Genomic DNA, 21,943 nt, shown 5'->3' with positions numbered 1-21,943 from the left:
GCCATACAATAAGCACTGAAGAAGTAAATAAGATTCTAGACACTTCTGTGCAATAGATCATTTCCTTCACCTGGCTTCTTCCAATCTACATTGTATGTTATTCAAACTAGCATTCAGAATAATCTGATTACAGACCATAATTCTCCCCAAGAAGTGGGGGTGTTTTCATCAGTCTTGCCCATTTTTTTTCTTGCAACGTCATTGGAGTGAGTTGAACAGGCAGCCTGATTCCACACAGAGAGCAGTCTTATCAACCTCCCACAGCCTGTGAAGCCCTCAGTGTGCCTCTGTCCTTTTCCACAAACATGAAGCTCAAATTCCCTATGGTGGCCATCGTCTTGGAGGTTGCCATGATTATTTTATTTGGATACTTTGTCGAGTATGAAACGGAGCAGATCAATCTCCAGCAACCTAACACCACCAACTCAACAAAAGTGGACAGATTTCTTGAGTTACATTCTCGTGAGTAGGCAATCTACTTCTTATTATACATTTTGGGGTTTTTAGAATGTGAACCCATTTGGGGGACTTAGAATGTGAACTCTGAATTCTGTAACCACTTGAGTGCCACATTGGAACTCAATTTATGATACTTATGAGTGCTGAGGGTATTATTATAAGTTTGTGCTGAGGTATCTGGTCCATGGCAATGGTCTCTGTAGTTAATGTGTTTGGATAGAATCTGAGTCTATTAAAATATCAGCACAAGAAGGCAAAAATTAAAATAATTGGTCAATCTTTTGTGTTAACTACATCTGCTAAATGACATTAACTTTCCCTTAAATTGATCCCTAGTTTTGTAAGGTATAAAAATATCACCCACCACCCCACAAAAAAACAACACAACAACAGAGTCAAAAGTAATTTTCAAGGAGAGAGTAGAAACAAAGTGAAGTATTGAGAAGGGAACATGGATTTCATGTGGGGGCCCTAAGGTATAAGAAGTGGTATTATCAATGGTATAGGAAGTAAATGGATGTACTCTGGGTTTTATAATGCTCTAAAAGGAAAGTAATTTGTTCCTTAGCAATGGGAAGAAAGTGTGAGCACCTAACATATTTTAAAAGCAGAATCCTTCCTCCGGAATGGTAGCTGATGAAAAGAAGGTATATAGTTTCAAGTTTGACGGGGAAGGCTATGAAATAGTTAATATAACGTTAATAACTACTGTTAACTGACTGCCTATTATGAGCCAGGCATATTCATTACATCATTAACCAGGCAGGGAGGTGATAATATATCCCTATTATATACATTGTATTTTTTTAATAAGGCACACATAAATTTTTTATTAATTTATTAATGATTAAATTTATTAATTTATTAAATGTTTAAAATAGTAGCAATGCGTATTAAGGTTCTATAGCATATATCTAAGCTTTTTAAAGACCATATGACATTCATTCCCTCATTGCTACATTTTTTGAGGAAGTTTATATAACAGGGAGTGTTCTCATGCAGACATCATGACCTACCACTGCTAAATGACTCAGCCATATTACCGCCGGATAAAATATTTTGTGGAATAGCCCTAAAAGCTACATGATTATGGTTATACATACATATTTTTTGTTCTACATTTTCTACATTTTTCCCTACATTTCAAATTGACTCACACAAAACTTAGGTGACAGCGTAAGTCATTAGAGAGAAGATTATTTAACATTCACTTATTAAGAAATGTTCAAGTCAGACCCTTGGGGGTACCTGCCTTGTACTGTATGAATTGCACCAAGTGGGGGGATTCCAGTATGGGGAAGGCTCTGCTTCTGCATGAGGAACTCAACGTGTGTTACAACAGTTCTCAGATGCAGTGTGGCAAAAGTTATGAGTTTTTCACAAATAGGTGAAGCAGAATATTAATTTATATTTTAAGTAAAGTCAATTAGATATGAGTTTATTCATCGCTTGCATCCTGCTATGCTTTTCTGCATAGTGGGGCAATACATGGTGTCACACAGCCCATCCCAAGGCACAGCCACGGAAGTCTGTGGCACATCTGAATATCATGTTTCATGTCCTGAATGACTCCATAGACACTCATTTGAGAAACAAGCTACACTCTATGATTTTTTGGCCTTCATGGCTCCTGGCAAGGTATTGGTCACACTGCTGAAGCAAATAATTTGACAAGGAGTGAAGTTCTACTGTGACTGTCTGCTAATCCTTGTTAACATATAGACAGAGCAGAGAACAGGAGAGTTTAAGGAGAAGGCCCTTTGAGGCCTGTCAACATTTTATTAGAGATTCTGCAGACACACATCTTTAATATCTATGGGACATTAAAGCCATGTCCATGATCATTTTGTACTCTGTTACATTAAAATCCATTGGTCTCTCTTGCACTTTTTTTTTTTTGTAATTTTTTTTTTGTTTTGAGAGACAGAGAGAGACACAGCATGAGTGGGGGAGAGGCAGAGAGAGGGAGACACAGAATCTGAAACAGGCTCCACGCTCTGAGCTGTCAGCACAGAGCCCGAAGAGGGGCTTAAACTCACGAACTCTGAGATCATGACCTGAGCTGAAGTCAGACGCTTAACCTTAACCGACTGAGCCACCCAGGTGCCCCTCTCTTGCACTTTCAGTAGAGCTTTTACCAAGGTGAGATCTTGTTACAGTGTGCATCAATCATTTGAAAAATACTGATTCACAGTTATGCAAATATTCCAAACATGGACATATTCCATCATATAATAACAGAAGAGGATACTTGTTAATATCACCAACAGTCTCACCAGAAAACCCTTGAGAACATCAGGAAGCTGATAAGTTCATAGTGGCAGACACAAACTCTGAAATTCTAATTTTTTTTAAGTCAAAATGTATTCCTGGCAACAAATACTGTCGATTCTTTTCACTGAAAGGACAGCCTCCCCTCATTTTTTAGACGATGTCAATACCTGTCTGAAAAACCATAGTTTATGTCAGTCTTTATTTCAAGTAAAAATAGAGTTCCACAAAAAAAAATTGCTCATTCAGTTGGTACTCAAACAATAACAAAAGTGCCATTTTCCTGAGATGACCACATGTCTCAGCAGCGCTTTATGTACAATTGCATTTCAGCACACTCTCCTACAGAATAGGAAAAGGACACGTAGAAGGAGTTCAGTAGTGAAATTGATAATTTTTGCTGCTTCATAAAAGAATTCGTAATTAAAACCTGCATTTTTGGGGTGCCTGTGTGGCTCAGTCAGTTGAGCATCTGATTCTTGATTTCACCTCAGGTCATGATGCCAGGGTCGGGGTCAAGTCCTCCACCCCCCCGCCCCCACCTCTGTCAGGCTCCACTGAGTGTATGGCCTGCTTAGGATTCTGTCTCTCTCTTTCCCTCTCCCTCTCTCCCCCTCTTCCTTGCTCCCCTACTTGCACACACTCTCTCTCTCTTAAGAAAGAAAGAAAGAAAGAAAGAAAGAAAGAAAGAAAGAGAAAGAAAGAAAGAAAGAAACCTACTTTTTTTCCTGCAAGTGAGTGGTCATTAAGAACACCATGAGGTGGGTGATGAGTATTGAGGAGGGCACCTTTTGGGATGAGCACTGGGTGTTGTATGGAAACCAATTTGACAATAAATTTCATATATTGAAAAAAAAAAAGAATACAATGAGAAGGGGTGCCTGGGTAGCTCAGTCAGTTAGAGTCTGACTTCAGCTCAGGTCATGATCTCAGAGTTCATGAGTTCAAGCCCCACATCAGGCTCTGTGCTGACAGCTCAGAGCCTGGAGGCTGCTTCAGATTCTGTGTCTCCCTCTCTCTCTGTCCCACTCATGCTCTGTCTCTCTTTGTCTATCAAAAACAAATAAACATTAAATTTTTTTAAAAAAAATAAAAAAGAATACCACGACAACCAGCACACTTTGATGCCACTGCTTTCACCCAGACTAAAGTGCCTGTAGTTTTACATATATTTATTTCACCTTCTCTGGAAATATTAGCACACACACACACACAAAAAAGCAAATTACACTGTATAATTATCATGAAAATAGTTTTCACCTCTCAGATTCCCTAAAAGTGTCTCCAAAACCCCCAGATGTCTGCAGATCACGCTTTGGGAACCACTGAAGATATAGGTAAACTAACAAAGGATGTACACAGCACTAGACATTATTTTATGAATTTCAATACCAGTAATGGATTAAGTACAATGATATATTTTTAAAAATCTACATTTAAGAATTTGTTTCTATATTTACTCAGATACTATTCAGTTCATTTATTACCAAAAGATTCAGCAAATCTTGATATGTTATAGGCAAAGAGTAACTAATTTGTGCAGTGTAAATGATTCCTAAAGAATTGCTTGCTGTTACTCTAAGTGTTACCTGGAATTGTTACTATTCCTGAATTAACATACTGTCTGTAGTTTGTAACCTAACAGTAAGATATCAGCCTCCAGTAGAACCCTATGTGTTGCCTTTGATTGAATAGTTTTTGTGTACTGGAAAGGACTGGAAGCGATGGGCACAAATAAAACCCAAACCCTAGTAGTTATATACCATTCCCCACTCAGAGGTGCACTGGAGAAATTGTTGGTTCAAGGTCAGGGTGAAGAAAGACAAGGTAAGCCAAGGGTGTAACAGCTAATGGGAGGATGCCAAAAGAACACAGGATCCTGTTTGAAGCAGCACCAACTAGACAAGTTGAGGATAAACAGAGAGTTAAAAATAATAATCAGATGGTAATAGTAACTCATTGAAATAAAGATAAAGGAGCCAATGAACCCATAGAAATATTCCCCAAAGCAGGTAGGGGGAGAAAGAGGAAACTCTTCCTCACAAAAGAATGCCAACTAATTAATACAAAAGGAATAATAGATATAGAAAATTATAATTTTAAAATTAAAAATGTAGTAATTGATTCCAGCAAGACTCTTCAAGGAATGCAAGAACCATTATGTAAAGTTACTGGAGAACACACATTTGAAAGAATTGCCCCACAGACTACTTATCCTTTACAGGGCATAAGGTACATTTATGGTGAAGAGATCTGGCAGAACAGTCTTAACCACGTGGTCAAATTTACCATCACCAATAATAGGACAAAATTTATGCACCACCAGGTGTGGTACAATGGGAAGTACACAGCACTATCTGTAGAATATTCTTCCCAGAATATTTAGTCTCATTCTAATTATGGCGAAACAGTCAAACAAATCCAAATTGTGGGACATTCTATGTAAAAGACAGAACAACACCACCAATAAAAAGCATGTGGGAGAACCGATCAAAATTAAAGAAAAATAAAGACACATGACAAACAAACAAACAAAAAAAATGAATGACAGTTGAATGGATAATGAGTTAAAAATCCTATAAAAGAACAATTTGGGTACAGTTGGGGAAATTTGAATATAGATACTGTATTAGATAATATTATTGTATTGATGTCATATTTCTTGGATGTGAGGATGGTGTTATGGTTATTTAGGAAACTCATTCTAAAGAGGTTGGGGGCAAAATGTCATCCTACTTTCAAATGGCTTAGGAAAAAAAAAAAAAAAAAAAAAAATATATATATATATATATATATATATATATATATATATATATATATATATATATATCTGATGAGAGAGAGAGAGAAAAAATATAGAAAATAGGAACAACTGATAAATCTAGGTGAATAGTACATAGATGTTCATTGTACTATTTTTCTAAATATTTGAAATATGTGAAATTAAAATATTTGGGAGGTGGGGAGTAAAGATGCCACCCTAAGGATACCTTCTTCTCAGAAAAGATGAGTTCAGAATATAATCCCAGTGGTTCCAAGGACTGGAACTCTAGAAGAGCAAAAAAAGTTACATGCCTGGCAAACACCATGCCAGCCCTTAACCGTTAAAAAACAAAACAAAACAAGAAAGCCACCAGTTCTAATTGGCCAGCTGAACAACTTTCACCACTTGATCGAGAAAAACAATTTTTCTGAATAAGGTCCTGATGGTCCCAGTCAGACAAATTCTCAATGGTCCTTACCAGTGATCCATTTATTCCTGCTTATCTGAGGCATTTCCTGAAAAGGTACAGGTGCCAGACTTTCTGCTGGGGTCTGTTAGCCACATCATGATTACTGCCTTCACACTTGGATTCACTTTCTCTTGAAAGAGTGCCTTATTGGCAGTGCTTGCTCAATACTCTATTTGAATAAATGGCATGCGAGCACATAGAATAACAAAACAAACACATAAGCAAAGAAAATAAAATAAGGGAGGGTATGCGCCATGTTATAGCAGACGATCTGGTTCTTGAAGTGTGTATAGAAGTTTGTCAGGTAAAGAAGTGTTGGGTTTGGGATGGAAAGGACATTCGAGGCAACAGCCATATGTAGGAAATAGAAGGAAAGGAGGGATCTGATTCATTCATTTGGTGCTAGTGGTGGTAGAAAGTGAGTTGGAATCATCGGTTGTATTTTAAACATGTTGAGTTATCAGAGCTTGCAAGATATCCTAACACAAGATAAAGGTGGATGTAAAACAGAACAAAAACATCAGACATTGTCACATTTACTGGGGAGACAAAAATCACACTCTACTGAGAATATGTGATTCAGACAAGTCTTGGCAATTCTTAAAACCTGTTGGAAGACTTTACAAAAGTTCAATCTCCTTTTCTTCTACAGAGAATACTTTATTCCTTTGATGGCCTTCTTACAACATAGAACTAATCTCATGGCCCTCCCTCCAGTCCCCACCCACAAAATCTTAGAGCAGGATAAAAGGTAATACATAATCCTAATTGTTTATAGCTCTTTCTTATCCATACTATTTATACAGAATCATGATCTGTCAAGAGTTTTCACAACTTTGTGAGCTCTCTATAGCAACTTAAATAATAGATGAGGTTCTTAAGCCCCCTTGTGGCGAAAAGCAAGAATAAGCTTTGAGGGGAAAAAAACCATCTGAGCACACAGTTAATAGATATGGTCACTTAATACTTCAAAAACCAAACAGGTTCATGTTAGTTGACCACTGTCCATCAACAGGTCTTGTAAAGCCCCAATACCAAAGTTGTCTGGGTATATATGAGATGAGGGTGGTCAGCCAAAACACTGGCATAGGTGAAATAGTCATCAATCTGCCTTATCCAACTAGGACTGCACAGCATTCTTCTCTCTGGTGCAGGCTACCCCAGGAAAAGGCTGTGACCTTGACAAGAATATTTTCCGGAGAGAATTGAGAGCTTAAGACTCTCATGTAGCAGGACTCCCTACATCCAGGGAAATGGAAAAATAAGTTATCCATTTCTAAAGGAGGTATCTGGGCAGCGTATCACAGCATCTCCTACAGCAGACAAACCTGAGTGCCATCGTCTCCCAACCTCAAACACACTGTCTCCTGAGCCTAATGGTAGGACAGAGGTAGAAAGAGCCAAAGGGTAGTAACATGTCTCTGAGAGCCTGGGAGGCCAACACTCTGCCTTCATTACTTTCCTGTTAATCCCTACAGTGCTCAATGCAGAGAGGAATTGGTGGAGTCAGGCCTGGATTCAAATTTTAAGCCCACCCTTCAGACGAATTAATTGGATTCTAACATCAGTTTCCTCTGAGATACATTTCTTAGGAATGTCCTCTCTCATGCCTATTTTCACTTAAACCCCTGGCCACAATGATTAATATTAATCCAACATTTACATGTTTTCTTTTTGTCTCTCTGTTTTTATATTTGTGCCCAATTTGACCTCAGTTTGCTTTGTGTATCCATTAGTTGAACCACAAGAAATTGCCAATTATTTAATCATTTTCATTGATAATTTTAATGCAAAATTTTCCATTTCATGGGATTCAACCAAATGCATGTCTCACTAATGAAGCTATCCCTTTCTTGAGGGAAAAGCCTATGTTTCCACTATCTCATATTTGATCATATGTTTTATTTGTTTTTGATCCTATGTTTTATTTATATAGTGCTCTACTGCACACTCCTTCCCACACAGGTTATCTCACACAGAGTTCCTCTGTGAAACAGGGCCTTTTCAGTATTGCAGATGAAAATACTGAAGCTCAAAGAGAGTAAGTGACTTTCCCAAGGTCACACAATCATGTAATAGAACTGGGGGACCTTAGCTTACATTTCCAAACACTAAGTAAAGTATTTGCTCCTCGAGAGGATACAGCATTTTTTTTTTTTTGCTTTGGCTTAGAAAGTGCTAACAAAGACATTATCATACTGGACTTCAACAATAATCTGGTACTATTATACAGATTTGATCATTGGAGACTGAAGCTCATTCATTTAGTCATTATTGCCTCTTATCTTATAGGCAGATTTTTATGCCAAATCCTGGAGAGCAAAAAATGAATATGTTCTAATCCCTTCAGTCAAGAAACTCAAAATCTGGTGCAGGAGATAAACACCTCATCAAGGAACTCTTACAGGGTGATGCATGCCAAATATATGCTAACACAGTGTGGCAAATGTTAAAGTTGAAGTATGTACAGAATGCTGTGTGGAAGAGGAAATATTAGTTTTCCCTGGGAGTACTAGGAAGGTCTGCAAGAGGGGGTGATGTTTGCATTGTTCTGTGCAAAGTTTTCCTCAGGTAGAAAGGAATGGAAAACTCTTCAGGGAGAGGATGAAAGGCACACGGGTAAGAGAGCACATAGTATTCCAAGAAAAACTTGAATAGTTACCCAAGGTCTCATGATTGGTAAGGAGCCAAGCTGGCACTGAGACCCAGCCTTTGGCTGCCCAGTTAATGCTGTCTCTTTGCAGTGTTTTACATAAAGGATGTAAAATTTAATAAATGGGGTATTTCATGATGTAACATTTTCTTAGTTCTCCCTTAACGCAGAGTTTTTTTCCGCTACTTTTTTTTTCTTTTTTTTTTTTTGCAGTGTTTCAAGATGTACATGTAATGATATTTGTTGGGTTTGGCTTCCTCATGACCTTCCTGAAAAATTATGGCTTCAGTAGTGTGGGCATCAATCTACTCATTGCTGCTTTGGGCCTCCAATGGGGCACTTTTATGTGGGGGATCGTGCACAACCATGGACAGAAAATTCACATTGGAATCAAAAAGTGAGCATCCCTTATTTTTCAACCATTGTGTTTTCAGAGCAATTGTTTCTCTGCTTAGTCTCTTGTCAGTAAGCCTCTGAACCAGCTGGCACATTGTCCCCCTTAGACAAGAGAAGAATATTGGGATCCTAGGATGTGAATCAACACCTTGCTGTACTGAGCAGGGTCATACATTCGTGTCTATATCTTCTCCAGTTTGACTTTAAAGATAAGAGAAATCCCCTTTCATAAAAACATTATTCCTTCCATCTCAGCTACAGGGGGCAAAAATACTCCATTAGCTACTTTTCTATATTTACATTTTGAAAGGTAAACACTGTAGAAAGTAATTCATTTATCAGATCAACAAAAATAAAGGAAAACCTCAGTGAGATCAAGAACAGGTAGGTCAAAATAAAGGAAACACTGGAGAAGCTAGAGAGCATGGAAGATGGAAAGTGGAGTGTGTGAAAGGGTGCCTGGGAGGAGTGCCTGATGGGGAGCAGTAGGGGAGCAGGGCTTGCACTCTGGATAAAATGGTGCTATAGTAAATCCCAACTCTCAGTTTTATGTTGGGTGTGCCTTATTCTTCAATGTATTCTTTCCTTTTTTCCCTTAGCATGATAAATGGAGACCTCAGTACAGCCACAGTCTTGATTTCTTTTGGAGCTGTCCTGGGAAAAATAAGTCCAACCCAAATGCTGGCCATGACAATACTAGAAATTGCTGCCTTTGTTGGCAATGAATATCTGGTTGGTGAGATATTTGAGGTAAGGATTAGAGGATTTATACTTACTAGCTTTGGACATCAGTTCTGGTTACACCTAATGGATGTCCACTCTACATAGGGACAAACATCAGTGAGCATGATAGCACAGCAAGTATAATTACACCCATCACTTATTCAAGTGCCTATCATAAACCAGGAGTCTCATCAACATTGCCTCATTTCACTGTCACCGCCACACTATAACCTTGGTATTATTAGTTGTTACAAATTACAACTAATCATCACAGATACTGAAAAACCGTCCCAAATATGGATTTAAACCCAGATTTTTCTAACTCCACAACTCTATTTATTACATTATATTTCCTATCAATGATCAATTCCTATTTATATTTCAACAACTACGTGACCTTGCCCTTCCTAAGACTTTTGTTAAAGCCTAAATTTTTCCCCTACCTTTAAAAGCTCATTGATTCCCCCTAAGAACAGTCAATAGAATACTTCTGGGCACTCTCCAGTACTGAACATTTAATTCAACAGCAAATAATTTTTTTAATTTTTATTTAAATTCCAGTTAGTTAAGGTGGCTCAGTTGGTTGAGCGTCTGACTCTTGATTTTGACTCAGGTCATGGAATCAAGCCCTGTGTCAGGCTTTGCACTGCGCATGGAACCTGTTTAGGATTCTCTGTCTCTTTTCCTCCCTCTGCTCCCTCCCCTGCTCATGCTCTCTCTCTCTCTCCCTAAAATAAAAACAACAACAACAAAAACCACAAAACAAAACAAAACAAAACAAAACTCCAGTTGTTTAACATATAGTATAATTTTAGTTCCAGGTATACAATATAGTGATTCAACACTTCTGTACAACACCTGGTGCTCATCAACAAATGCTCTTCTTAATCCCCATCAGTTATTTAACCCATCCCCCCCATCCAACTCCCCTCTCAACAGAAAATATTTTTGACAACTTTCCAGGTGTCATGTGATTGTGATGACAGAAAAAACAGTGAAGGTCCCTGTCTTTATAGAGTTTACAGTCCAGTGAGAGAGACAGACATCAAATAGATAATCATGCAAGACCCACTCACCTATAGGCACGTGCATACACACATACACATATACACAAATATTATTATAAATTGCAATACATGCTATGAAAAATAAGTAGAGGGGGCTATGAGAGAACATAACTGGAAGACCTAATTTAGATAGTGGAATCAAGGAAGACCTCTCTGAGGAAGTGACAGTTAAACCGGACCTAAAAGGTACATAGGAGTTTATCAACTATGGAAGTCTTACATAAATTAATAAATGTGTATCATTTTCCTACCTTAATTGTACTTAATAAGTATAATAAGAGCTAAGCAGCAGGTTTGGCACTCTAAACTTTCCCTCTAGGAACAGGAGAATGTAGAAAACTTGGTCAAATTCATACAGTGTCCTCAAGAGGGAACTAAATAGATCGTTTCAAGTGAATCTTGGACCTTATCTGGCTTTCATGTCATCATATAACAGAGTGAAAACATATGGGAAAGACTCAGGCTTTTTTAAAGCTTTAAGTCTTTGAATTGCAATGAAATGAGCTTTAACTGTAATGTCAAATGAATGCAAAAACCTTCTGTTTTTTTTTTGAAACAAGTGCAGTGCATAGTTATTTCACTAAGAATTCCCTAACCTGGAGAAGTAACCTAAAATGAATGGAGTGTCCACAAAGACCTACCACTTTACAAACGTGGTCTCACTAAGTCTCACCATAGCTATATTAGCTGGGTAATATTTCCCACTTTACAGAAGCAGAGATCCAGAGAAATATGGTAATTTGTCTAAAGCCACATCGCAAGGAAGTACCTGACCTAGGATTGAAAGTCAGTTCTGCGTGTCTCCAAAGCCTGTATTTTTTTTAAATTTCATTATCCTGTTTTATCCTCCTTTCTTTGACTTATATTTTCTTTTAATTTTTTTTAATTATTGTTTAACCAATGAAGCAGTCCTTTCATTGACTTTCCTCCCAAAGTGAGACTCAATCTCACCTCTAATAACGTGCATGTTTTGGTCCTCAGGCCTCTGACATCGGAGCATCAATGACCATCCATGCTTTTGGGGCATACTTTGGCTTGGCGGTAGCAGGCATCCTGTATCAGCCAAGCTTGAGAAAGGGGCACGAGATGGAGAAGTCTGCGTACCACTCAGATCTGTTTGCCATGATTGGTGAGTAGAGGTGGACTCGCCTGATTCAGTTCCCAAGGCAAACTGCCTCCCTGCGACTGTCTTCCATTTCCAGAATTAATGTCCCTTTTTGTGGTTTCCGGCAGGGACTCTTTTCCTGTGGATGTTTTGGCCCAGCTTTAATTCAGTCATCGCTGAAACTGGAGAGAAACAGTACATGGCCATCGTAAATACATACTTCTCTCTTGTCGCCTGTGTGCTCACAGCCTATGCATTTTCCAGCCTTGTTGAAAAGAGAGGCAGGCTTGATATGGTAAGGGCAGATTAACCACCATGGAAGTTTCGCTAAGTGATGTTGACGATCGCTCGGATGCGCAGGTCATGTCTGCATCGCTGCTGGGCCGCCGCAGGAAATCACAACACGGCAAACCTTGCAGAATATTTTGAAAAGAACACGCATTTGTTTCTTCATCAAATTTGTGTTGTGGCAAATCAAAAAGACTGTCCTCAAGGAACTGACAGTCTATTAGGGAATATAGTCATGCAAAAATCAAAGATTTGAGACATATTTCTTTAATGATAGAGTTGACTGTCTCCAAGGTCTTAGAAAATTTTCCTTAGAAACAGGACTTGCCAAAAGTAGAAAAAGAGAATGAGGGAGGAGGAGGGTGCAAGTTGATTCTGTTTTCCTAAGCTGCAAATGTCCCTCTCAAAGGAACAACAACTAATGACAAGGTAGGATCCTGAGTAGGACCCTGGAAAAGGAAAAGGACACTAATGGGAATATTGGTGAAATTCAAATAAGACTTTTAATAGTACTCTATCAATGCTAATTTCCTGGTTTCATGATTATGTAAGATGTTAACATTAGGGGAAACTGGGTGAGGGATATATGGAAACTGCAGTACTTTTGCAACTACTACATGAGTCTAAAATTACTTCAAAACAAAACATTTTTTAAGATCCTCCCAAGTTGGTCTCTTGAGTTTTTGACCTGTGAGCTAGAGAAATGTCAGTCAAGGAGTAATCTGCACATCAACGGCTCTTCTTTTCCAGCCTCAGGGAAGAAAAGGATATTGTAATTTCTTCAGACATAGCCAAGGACATGGATTTCAATGCTGTACAAATTGTTTAATGAAAGAAAATTAAAAACAAAAGAAAAGAAAAAAAACACACACACACAGCCCAGTCCTGCTCTTTTAAAACACTGATGAACTTTCCTCCTTAGGCAGATCAGTGAGAAGATAATCTTTCTGATGAATTCTGGTAAAAGGAAATTGGTCACTCTTTCCACCATATTTAAAGGTTCTCAGCACGGTGACACGTGTGAAAGCTGTTGTCTTTCACGTACAATGTGCACATTTTGGTGTCTCTATATTCCTTGAGTGTTGGAATATCATGGACTCCGCAAAGCACACAGCAACCACAGACCTCTTTTGGTTCATGACAACCACAGATGCATCCCCCAAACTGAATAAATAGATATAACACTGCTAGAATAATTGCACTACACTCCCAAGCCTCCCACTACAACCTCTTTTGTTTTTCCTCAAGTCCCTCCCCAAACTTGTCTCACTAACCAGATCACTCAGGCACTACCAAGGAACCCCAGCAAGAAAGATATCAAACAGCTGCTTGGAAGAAAGGCCTTCTGTAATTACAAAGAACCCTATTGTTAGAAAAGAATCCATAGCCCTTTGAACTGAAGAATGTGCCGTGGAGTCCATCCAACCCTGGATACATTCCTTCATTCCTTCTGAAGTCTCCTTCGTTCAGCGCACTCCATTCGTGTGTCTGTGCTCCATGCAGGTTCACATTCAGAACGCAACCCTTGCTGGAGGAGTTGCTGTGGGCACCTGTGCGGACATGAAGATCCACCCGTATGGTTCTATGATCATTGGGAGCATTGCAGGAATTGTCTCTGTGCTTGGGTTCAAGTTCCTGACTGTAAGTATGACAAGTGCTCTTAGTCAGACTTTGATCTGAACCATCATCTTCTGACATCCCACCAATAGAGAAAAGCTGGGAAAATTCCTTTCATCAGCCTCTCTCCTTATTTCAGGGTCATTTCCCTTCCTGTCAGAAATACCACTCACATTTCAGTGTACAATGGTTTCTGCTGTCCTCTGACTTCTTCTGTGTACCAGGAAAGAATTTGATATCAATTATTTATAAATTAGTGTGAACTGAATGTTAAGTACTTGTGTTACTTTCCTCAGGGCAGTTCCATTCAAGTTTTTGTTGTTGATGACGTTTGTTTGTTTTTGCATAATGAAGGACTCTGTGTCCTTTGAAGGGGATTTTGGATATCAGTAGGTAAGAAGGAGGAAGAGTTGAAATCACTCACTTCAAATCCATCTACTAAAAACTGACATGAGTAGTTTTGCCACCAATGTATTCAGACTCTTTGACTTAAGTGGGATTTAGATACGGATGGCAAACTGGGCTATAGTAACATTTTCCTGCCTTGTCACTGCCTTCAGTTATAAAACTCTGTATGTCTAACAAAATAACAAAACTTCCTCTTTTTACAATTTTAGCCATTTTTTACCACTAAACTGAGGATCCATGATACATGTGGTGTTCATAACCTGCATGGCTTACCTGGTGTGGTAGGAGGCCTCGCAAGCATTGTGGCGATAGCCTTGGGAGCATCTAAGACGTGAGTTAAAGAATGGGTTTTCCTGCACCCTGAGGTTGATGATTTTTTTTTTTTTTTTGCTTTTGGTTTTGGTTATCTGTTTATTTTGAAAGAGAGAGTGAGCAAGGGGAGGGCAGAGAGAGAGACAGACAGAGGAAGAGAGAGAATCCCAAGCAGACTCTGTGCTGTCAGTGCAGAGCCTGACTTGGGACTTGACTTCACGAACCATGAGATCATGACCTGAGCCAAAATCAAGAGTCAGACAATTAACTGACTGAGCCACCCAGGTTTTCCAGGTCTGATGTTTTATCTCACTCTTGGAGGAATCTGGTAATGAGACAGCTTTTACTTTACCAATCCAGTCCACAGTTCGTAAGTATTGTCCTTACTGAAGCAAAAGAGACACAATTGAGAGAATAGAATTGTAAGGGAAGATGGTCTTAACTTAATGTTATTAACATTGGTTGGTTGGTTGGTTGGTTGGTTGTTTTTACTTAACGGTGTTATTTTAAATTTTTCTACCATAGGCAAGTGTCTTCTAGCATATTTGGCAATTTGATAATCACAGTCAGAATACAGTAGGCTTGCTCTTTTAGTTGCTCTCACCAAAATGAAGGAGGGGGCATCTGTGATGAGCTGAGCTGCCATTTCATATAATCAACACATAGAAGAATGAATTCACATAATGTAGAAAGCAGCTGGATCTGGAGAATCAGGAAGACTGGCATATGGCTCAGGCTTTGCTATTGACTAATTATGGGGCCTTACAACTCACTCAGCCTCTGTGGTTCTCAATTTCCTCTTCTATAAAATGAGAGAATCATAGTATTTAGTCTCTAAGATCTCTTCAACTCTAAACAGACCTAGATTCTTCCCAAAAGGGGCATAGGATTTAAATGGCTGGAGGAAGAACAATTATCAGTCAAATCCAAGACAGTAAAAGTGATGTCATAAGCCATCAGTTGTCACTTTTAGGCAACAAGATTGGAACAGTTTGATATGAATGTTATCGATGCAAAACAGGTAGGAAGATCACACAGTCCAGATCACTCAGAGATTAAGTAAGGAAGAATCAAAATGCTCAATTTTTAAAGCCAATTGAAAGCATGAAGATAAGGTGAATATGTTTGAAAATGTATCAAAGTGACTCCTGACTAGAGCTGAATAATTTGAAAAGAAAAATTTCTTTAATTTTAACAGATTAAAATTCAACTCTGTTGAGACCAGTAATGATAAATATTTGAAAAATTAGTTTAATCACATTTACTACTCAACAGAAATTTGCTTCTACTTTCATGTGTATAGTTGACCCCTTTCTTCTGTTTGTTTTCTTTTTTTGCCCCTTTTGAAAATTTGGAGAACAACCCCAGAATTATCCATATTTTTTTGCAGTTCTCTCCAGGACCTAACATCTGTGGAGACTAAATGCGAACATATTTTAATGCAAATCAAACACAATAAACGCATGAGTCCATGAGCTCAACTCCTAAATGCTCTAGTGTGTAAACACTGCAAACACTCTTAAGATGTCACTCATGATTAGACATAAAGGAATTCTTGAGCATCATGCTTGTACCAGTTCCATGGATGTAATAAAACAAGACTATCTGGCTCTCACAGGCTGGGTCTTGCTGGATGGCCAAATTTGGGGAAGGTTCCATGGTTGAGAGTCTAGTGCTTCGGTATTCAGGTTTGGCAACCACTTCTCAACGTACTCAGGGAGATTTGGTGGTGGGGGGAGAGGGGAAAGCAGAGGGGTTGGATGATGAGCCTTGGAAGGTCTATTCACATGGGTGAAATCCACATACATCTTTCCTGGGTGAAATTCACATACATCTCACACACCAGACAAAATATTTTGGCCAAGACCCAAGACTATTTACTCAGATGTTTCTATTCAGAATATTAAAATGCAAATCAGGTTTCTTGGTAAGCATTGAATAAGAAGTAAGTATTCTTAATGTTTATTTACTTTTGAGAGAGGGAGAGAGAGAGAGAGAGAGAGAGACCAAGCATGAGTGAGGTAAGGGCAGAGAGAAAGGGAGACACAGAATCCACAGCAGTCTCCAGGGTCCATGCTGTCAGCACAGAGCCTGGTGTGGGGCTCGAACTCACGAACTGTGAGATCATGACCTGAGCTGAAGTCGGATGCTTAGCCAACTGAGCCACCCAGGTGTCCCAGAAGTAAGTATTCTTAAGGGACATCTGCGTACATTATGGCAGCCTAATTCTAATAATGCTCTTAATGTTTATTTTCCAAGCCCATGTAATCTTGGAAATCTTTTCATCAAAAAATATTTTTTAATACCTTGGAAAAGATTTTGGCAAGTTCTGATAAAATTAACAGGCAGTTTACAAAAGAAAAAAATCAAATGAATAAATATATATTAAATATTCAACCTCACTAGTAATCAAAGAAATGCAAATTAACACAAGTTACTAATTTTTCAGTTACAAAGTGAAAGATTAAATGAATGATGATACTGAATGGTGGCTACAGTAGAATAATGGGGATTTTAATTATGCATTTTTCTATTTGGAAAAGCCCTTAAGAAGTATATAAATTTTTACTAATAATTTCATTTTACTAATAATTTCATTTCTAATTATTTTAGGGAAATTATTGGACAAATTCATAAGCATTTCATAAGAGGATGTGATCTCATGGCATTTGTAAAAATATGAAACATTGGAAACAACCCAAGTATCTAAACTATAGAGCTATAATTACAGTACATTTTTACAGTGTAGTAATTGGTAGCAATTGAAATTATGATCCAGGTCTACATTTACTGACATCAAAGGGCACTGAAGATTTAATGGCAAAATCAGTTTTATTTTTTTTTTAAGTTTATTTATTTATTTTGAGAGAGAGAGAGAGCATTCACACACACATGTGAGCAGGGAAGGGGCAGAGTGAGAGGGAGAGAAGAATCCCAAGCAGGCTCACTGATGTCAGAAGGGAGCCCAACATGGGGCTTGATTCCATGAATTGTGAAATCATGACCTGAGCTGAAATCCAGAGTTGGATACTTAATAGACTGAGCAGCCCAAGTGTCCTGGGAAAATCAATATTACAACATGATTGCATTTTGTAAAAATATATGTTTATATTTTACATTTTTATTGTGACTAAGGTTTGAGGGAAATTAAATTTTTTTCTTCATTTTCTGGATTAATGGTTTCTCATGTTTTTACAATGGTCTCATATTTTTACAATGGTCATTTTTTTTTTATATAGTAGAAAAAATTTAAACACTTCAAGTGAAGAGAAAAAACGAAATCTGAGTTTAGTGCCTTCTGTCCTTTGGATAATGATGAAACACCAAGATACTCTCATTTTCCAAATGTTTACTTTCCCATAAACACTCATTCAGTCCTTCAACAGCTATTTATGAATTGCCTGATAACTGTGAGGTACTGTGATAAAAGGGTATTCACACTCCTAGTCCTTTTGTCACTCATATAACAACCTTATGCACTTCAATAGCTTTTTATTACATTCTTCCATTCCCAAAAATTATGAGGTATTTTTTTTTACTAATTTTATTTTAAGGTAACTACATCTAAGATGACTTACAGAGTTTTTTGTGTTTTTTTTTTTACTGTATTCAATGAGTTGTCTCTATGATATATGCTAAAATTAACTTTTCTGATTTTATTGATTTTTTTCAAAATTTTTTTTTAGTTTATTTATTTTGAGGGAGGGAGGGAGAGAGAAAGAGAGAAAGAGAGAAAGAAAAGGGGAAGCACAGAGATAGAAGGAAAGAGAGAATCCTAAGCAGGCTCCTTGATGTCAGTACTGAGCCCAGTGAGGGATTCCAACTCACCAACCATGAGATCATTACCTGAGCTGAAACCAAGAGTTAGATCTTAACCCACTGAGCCACCCAGGAGCCCCTGATTATTGATTTTTAAAATTTAATTACAATTGTTTCTGTTGGGATGGGGTGGGGAAAGATGGAAACTCATGTTGTACATTATTCCATCCTCAGTGCCTAAAAGAGAATGTGGCACAGAGTGAGTACTCAATAAATATTTGTTGAATGAATTGGATTGAGGATCAAAACCTGGTACTATATTTTTAGAAAATATTAAACTCTTTCTAAGTTAGATCTTTTCATCCCTCCTAAAGGGAAAGGTAATTTTTCTTATGTGCTTATAAGGACTTTTTAACATTGCTCAAGAATTTCAAAGAAAATGAAAATAGGAAATAAAAAATTGTAACAAACATTTGTTTGCTGGTGTAATGCTGCCCTCTGGCCTGAAGATGGCTAGCATCCATTCCCTCAGGAAATGAGATTTGCTAGTTGGTAGCCTGGAAAACAACATTCTTCTTTTCTTTTGTCTTCCTAGGTCTACCATGGCCATGCAGGCAGCTGCTCTAGGTTCTTCTATCGGAACGGCAGTTGTTGGAGGGCTGATCACAGGTTAAGATGAAAAGAAAACACTCCCATGTACCTCATTCTGTCTGCATAATAGATAATAAACATATCGAGTGGTAAATTTGAAAATGTTCTAAACTCTGACAGTAAAGTAATCGTGAATCATATAAGCTCAAGGGGATGATTGTATAACTAGAAATATATATATATATATATATATATATATATATATATATATATATATATATATCATTTAAGATTTTATTTTTTTCAGTAATCTTTACACCCAGCCTGGGGCTCAAACTTACAATCCTGAGACTCAGAGTCTCTACTGATAGGTAGAGCCAGCCAGGTGCCCCTTATCTCACTATTTTTATTACCTATGCAAATAGGTTTTCCTCTTCAGCATCCTAATGTGACTTTTTTTCTCCCTCTTCTCACAGGTTTAATTCTCAAGTTCATTGTCCGTGGACAACCATCTGAGAGGAACTTCTTTGATGATTCTGTTTATTGGGAGGTACTGAACAGTGTTCTTTTCTTTTTTTTTTTTTTAATTTAAACTTGAGGTAGTTAACACACAGTACAATATTGGTTTCAGAAGCAGAATTCAGTGATTCATCACTTACATACAACACCCAGTGCTCATCACAAGTGCTCTCCTTAATGCCCATCACCCATCTAGCCCATTTCCCACCCACCTTCCTGCAAAAACCCTTAGTTTGTTCTTTATCCTTAAGAGTCTTTTATGGTTTGTTTCCTTTTCTTCTCTTCCCCTCTCCCTAACTGCCCTCACCTTCCCATAGTTACGTGCTGCCTCAATGGATAGGGCATGTGACCCTTGATCAAGGGGTTGTGAGTCCAAGTTCCACATTGGGCAGAAGTCTCATTTACCAAACAAAGAAGTCAACCAGATTTAATATAACTTAAAAAAAAAATTCATGTTGTTTCTTCATTATTTAATTGTGGAACCTGTTTTTAAGAAATCAAGAATTTACCCTCTTAGGAAGACTTACACACACAAGTTTTTATTCCTAAATGTGATGATCCAATGATTGGATAACTGAAGTTTGTTTGTTTTTTTAAATTTTTTGTTTACTGTTTATTTTTGAGACAGAGAGAGAGCATGAACGGGGGAGGGTCAGAGAGAGAGGGAGACACAGAATCTGAAACAGGCTCCAGGCTCTGAGCTGTCAGCACAGAGCCCGACACAGGGCTCGAACTCACTGACTGCGAGATCATGACCTGAGCCGAAGTCAGACCCCTAACAGACTGAGCCACCCAGGCGCCCCTGGATAACTGAAGTTTATCCCAACGGTTTAATGAAAACTATGGTGGGGTTTACATTTCTTACTTTTTTCTTTACAAAAGTTGATATTTTGAATAAGATACCAGGAAGATGAGTTTTGGTTTCCACTATTGGTTAAATTGCCTGAAAATCTTTAATAGTAGGATTTTTGAGACTCCCAAAATGCTGCTCTTAGGAAGAATCAACCAAATTTAGACTTTGCTTCTTGATTTCTTTCTCATGGAATTCAGGAATCAAATCTAGGAAAGCTGTCTTGCTCCCTGCTACAGTGTTCTAATTAAGGATGTAAGTGATGACTATATTAGTGAACGTTTTGTTCAACAGAAGCCTAAATGTCTGTCTGGCATCCTTTTGATAAAATTGGATAAACTGCCTATTTATAGAGAGAAGTTGAGACAATGTGTCCAGGCAGATAAAATCAGAAGTTATGGTCTTTTCCAAAGCAGAAAGGACATGAAGAAAAGACAGAATATAGTTGGCCAATATTCTTTGCTCCTCTGAGAGCAATAAAAAGCTACTCATAAAAATAATATGAATCCTGAACAGTGGCATTAGATTCTATACCATATATAAGAGTGGTCAAAAGCAGATAGAATATGGAAGGTCAAAGAATCTCATGAGAGGATTTACAAATAACAAAACATCAGCCCCCTTCTATCCTCCAGTGTCTACTCATTACTCCATTCACATTTCCCCCAAATTATTTCCTGCAAAGCTGAAGAGTGATAGATATTTTGATGTATTCAGTGGGACTTTCAGGGATAACAGGTTTGGGAAAAAGAATGCAGTCAGGGTGAGTGGGATAAATGTTTTTGTTCTTTTATTTTTCCCCAATGCAAACAATTTTTATCCCCAATTCTTTGTAAGCTTAGATAATAATTACAGAATATACCTCTGTTTCAGTACTAACCTCTGAGAGCCCAAAGTGAAAGAAATTAGTGCCCTAACCTTGTTTTCTTTAAATGTCCTCAAGGTCAGCAAACAAGACAATCATCAGCACATGTGACAAACACAACCATCCGGAACCTAAAGACTAAACACCTCCTGTGCCCCAGCTTCCTTTTCCATTATCTAGAATCGTGTTTAAATTTTTTAAAAGGCAGCATCCAACGAGAAAATTGAACAGAATGGATAGGTCCTGAGCCCCAAATGTCCACTGTAAAAATTCTTCACACAGACTGGTGCTATCTCTTGATACTCAATGATTGTTTAGTTGGAAGGATGTGGCTTATGAAACAGATGTTCAAATGGATTCTCTTTAGGACTCCCAGACTACTTCTGCCAGTGGGATGGTATAGGGTGAAATTCCATGTATACTCTTGTATATATTTTTTTCCAATAGAGGTAAATTTACAAAGAAATCAACACACTCTGATTATGTAAGATTCTTAATATGCATACTATGTCTTCAATCCCAAAATTGTAAAACTGAAGCCAATAATATAATATATAATAAATCTATATAAGAGATATGAAAGAAAAGTATTGTGTAAAGCAAGAATATAATTGTTTTGATGGTGCTTTCTTGATTTAAAAATAGTCTAGTTAGTAATGTTATGTCTTTGCTTGAATTCTTGTCCTAAATTCCTTTTGCATGTTTACTATTTGCAACAAGAGCTCAAATGCTATCTGACCAAAGTCTATTTTGTATAAAATTCCAATAAATTAAATGTTATTTTATTATAAATTAAAACATTGTCTTTGGCTCTCCTTTCTTTGGTG

The 21,943-nt window shown here is 37.8% G+C and overlaps 1 protein-coding gene across 2 annotated transcripts; it reads left to right on the top strand.

Moving 5' to 3' along the window:
- Window positions 1-269: 269 nt before the first annotated feature.
- Window positions 270-21,849, top strand: RHAG (Rh associated glycoprotein). 2 transcript variants are annotated; one of them, XM_042985298.1, is made up of 11 exons: window positions 402-462; window positions 6,616-6,714; window positions 8,830-9,013; window positions 9,612-9,762; window positions 11,784-11,931; window positions 12,036-12,202; window positions 13,699-13,836; window positions 14,430-14,551; window positions 18,887-18,960; window positions 19,359-19,432; window positions 21,195-21,849. In XM_042985298.1, the coding sequence occupies exons 3-11, from the start codon at window positions 8,850-8,852 to the stop codon at window positions 21,225-21,227; spliced, it is 1,071 nt and encodes a 356-aa protein (XP_042841232.1). In that variant the 5' UTR covers window positions 402-462; window positions 6,616-6,714; window positions 8,830-8,849; the 3' UTR covers window positions 21,228-21,849. The 2 variants fall into 2 exon arrangements, with proteins under 2 accessions (XP_007095566.1, XP_042841232.1); XM_007095504.3 differs by lacking the exon at window positions 6,616-6,714 and having other exon boundaries at window positions 270-462.
- Window positions 21,850-21,943: the final 94 nt, after the last annotated feature.

This window comes from Panthera tigris, chromosome B2 (assembly GCF_018350195.1).
Source record: "Panthera tigris isolate Pti1 chromosome B2, P.tigris_Pti1_mat1.1, whole genome shotgun sequence".
NCBI classification, from domain to species: domain Eukaryota; kingdom Metazoa; phylum Chordata; class Mammalia; order Carnivora; family Felidae; genus Panthera; species Panthera tigris.
This window is presented reverse-complemented; position numbering and strand designations above follow the sequence as displayed.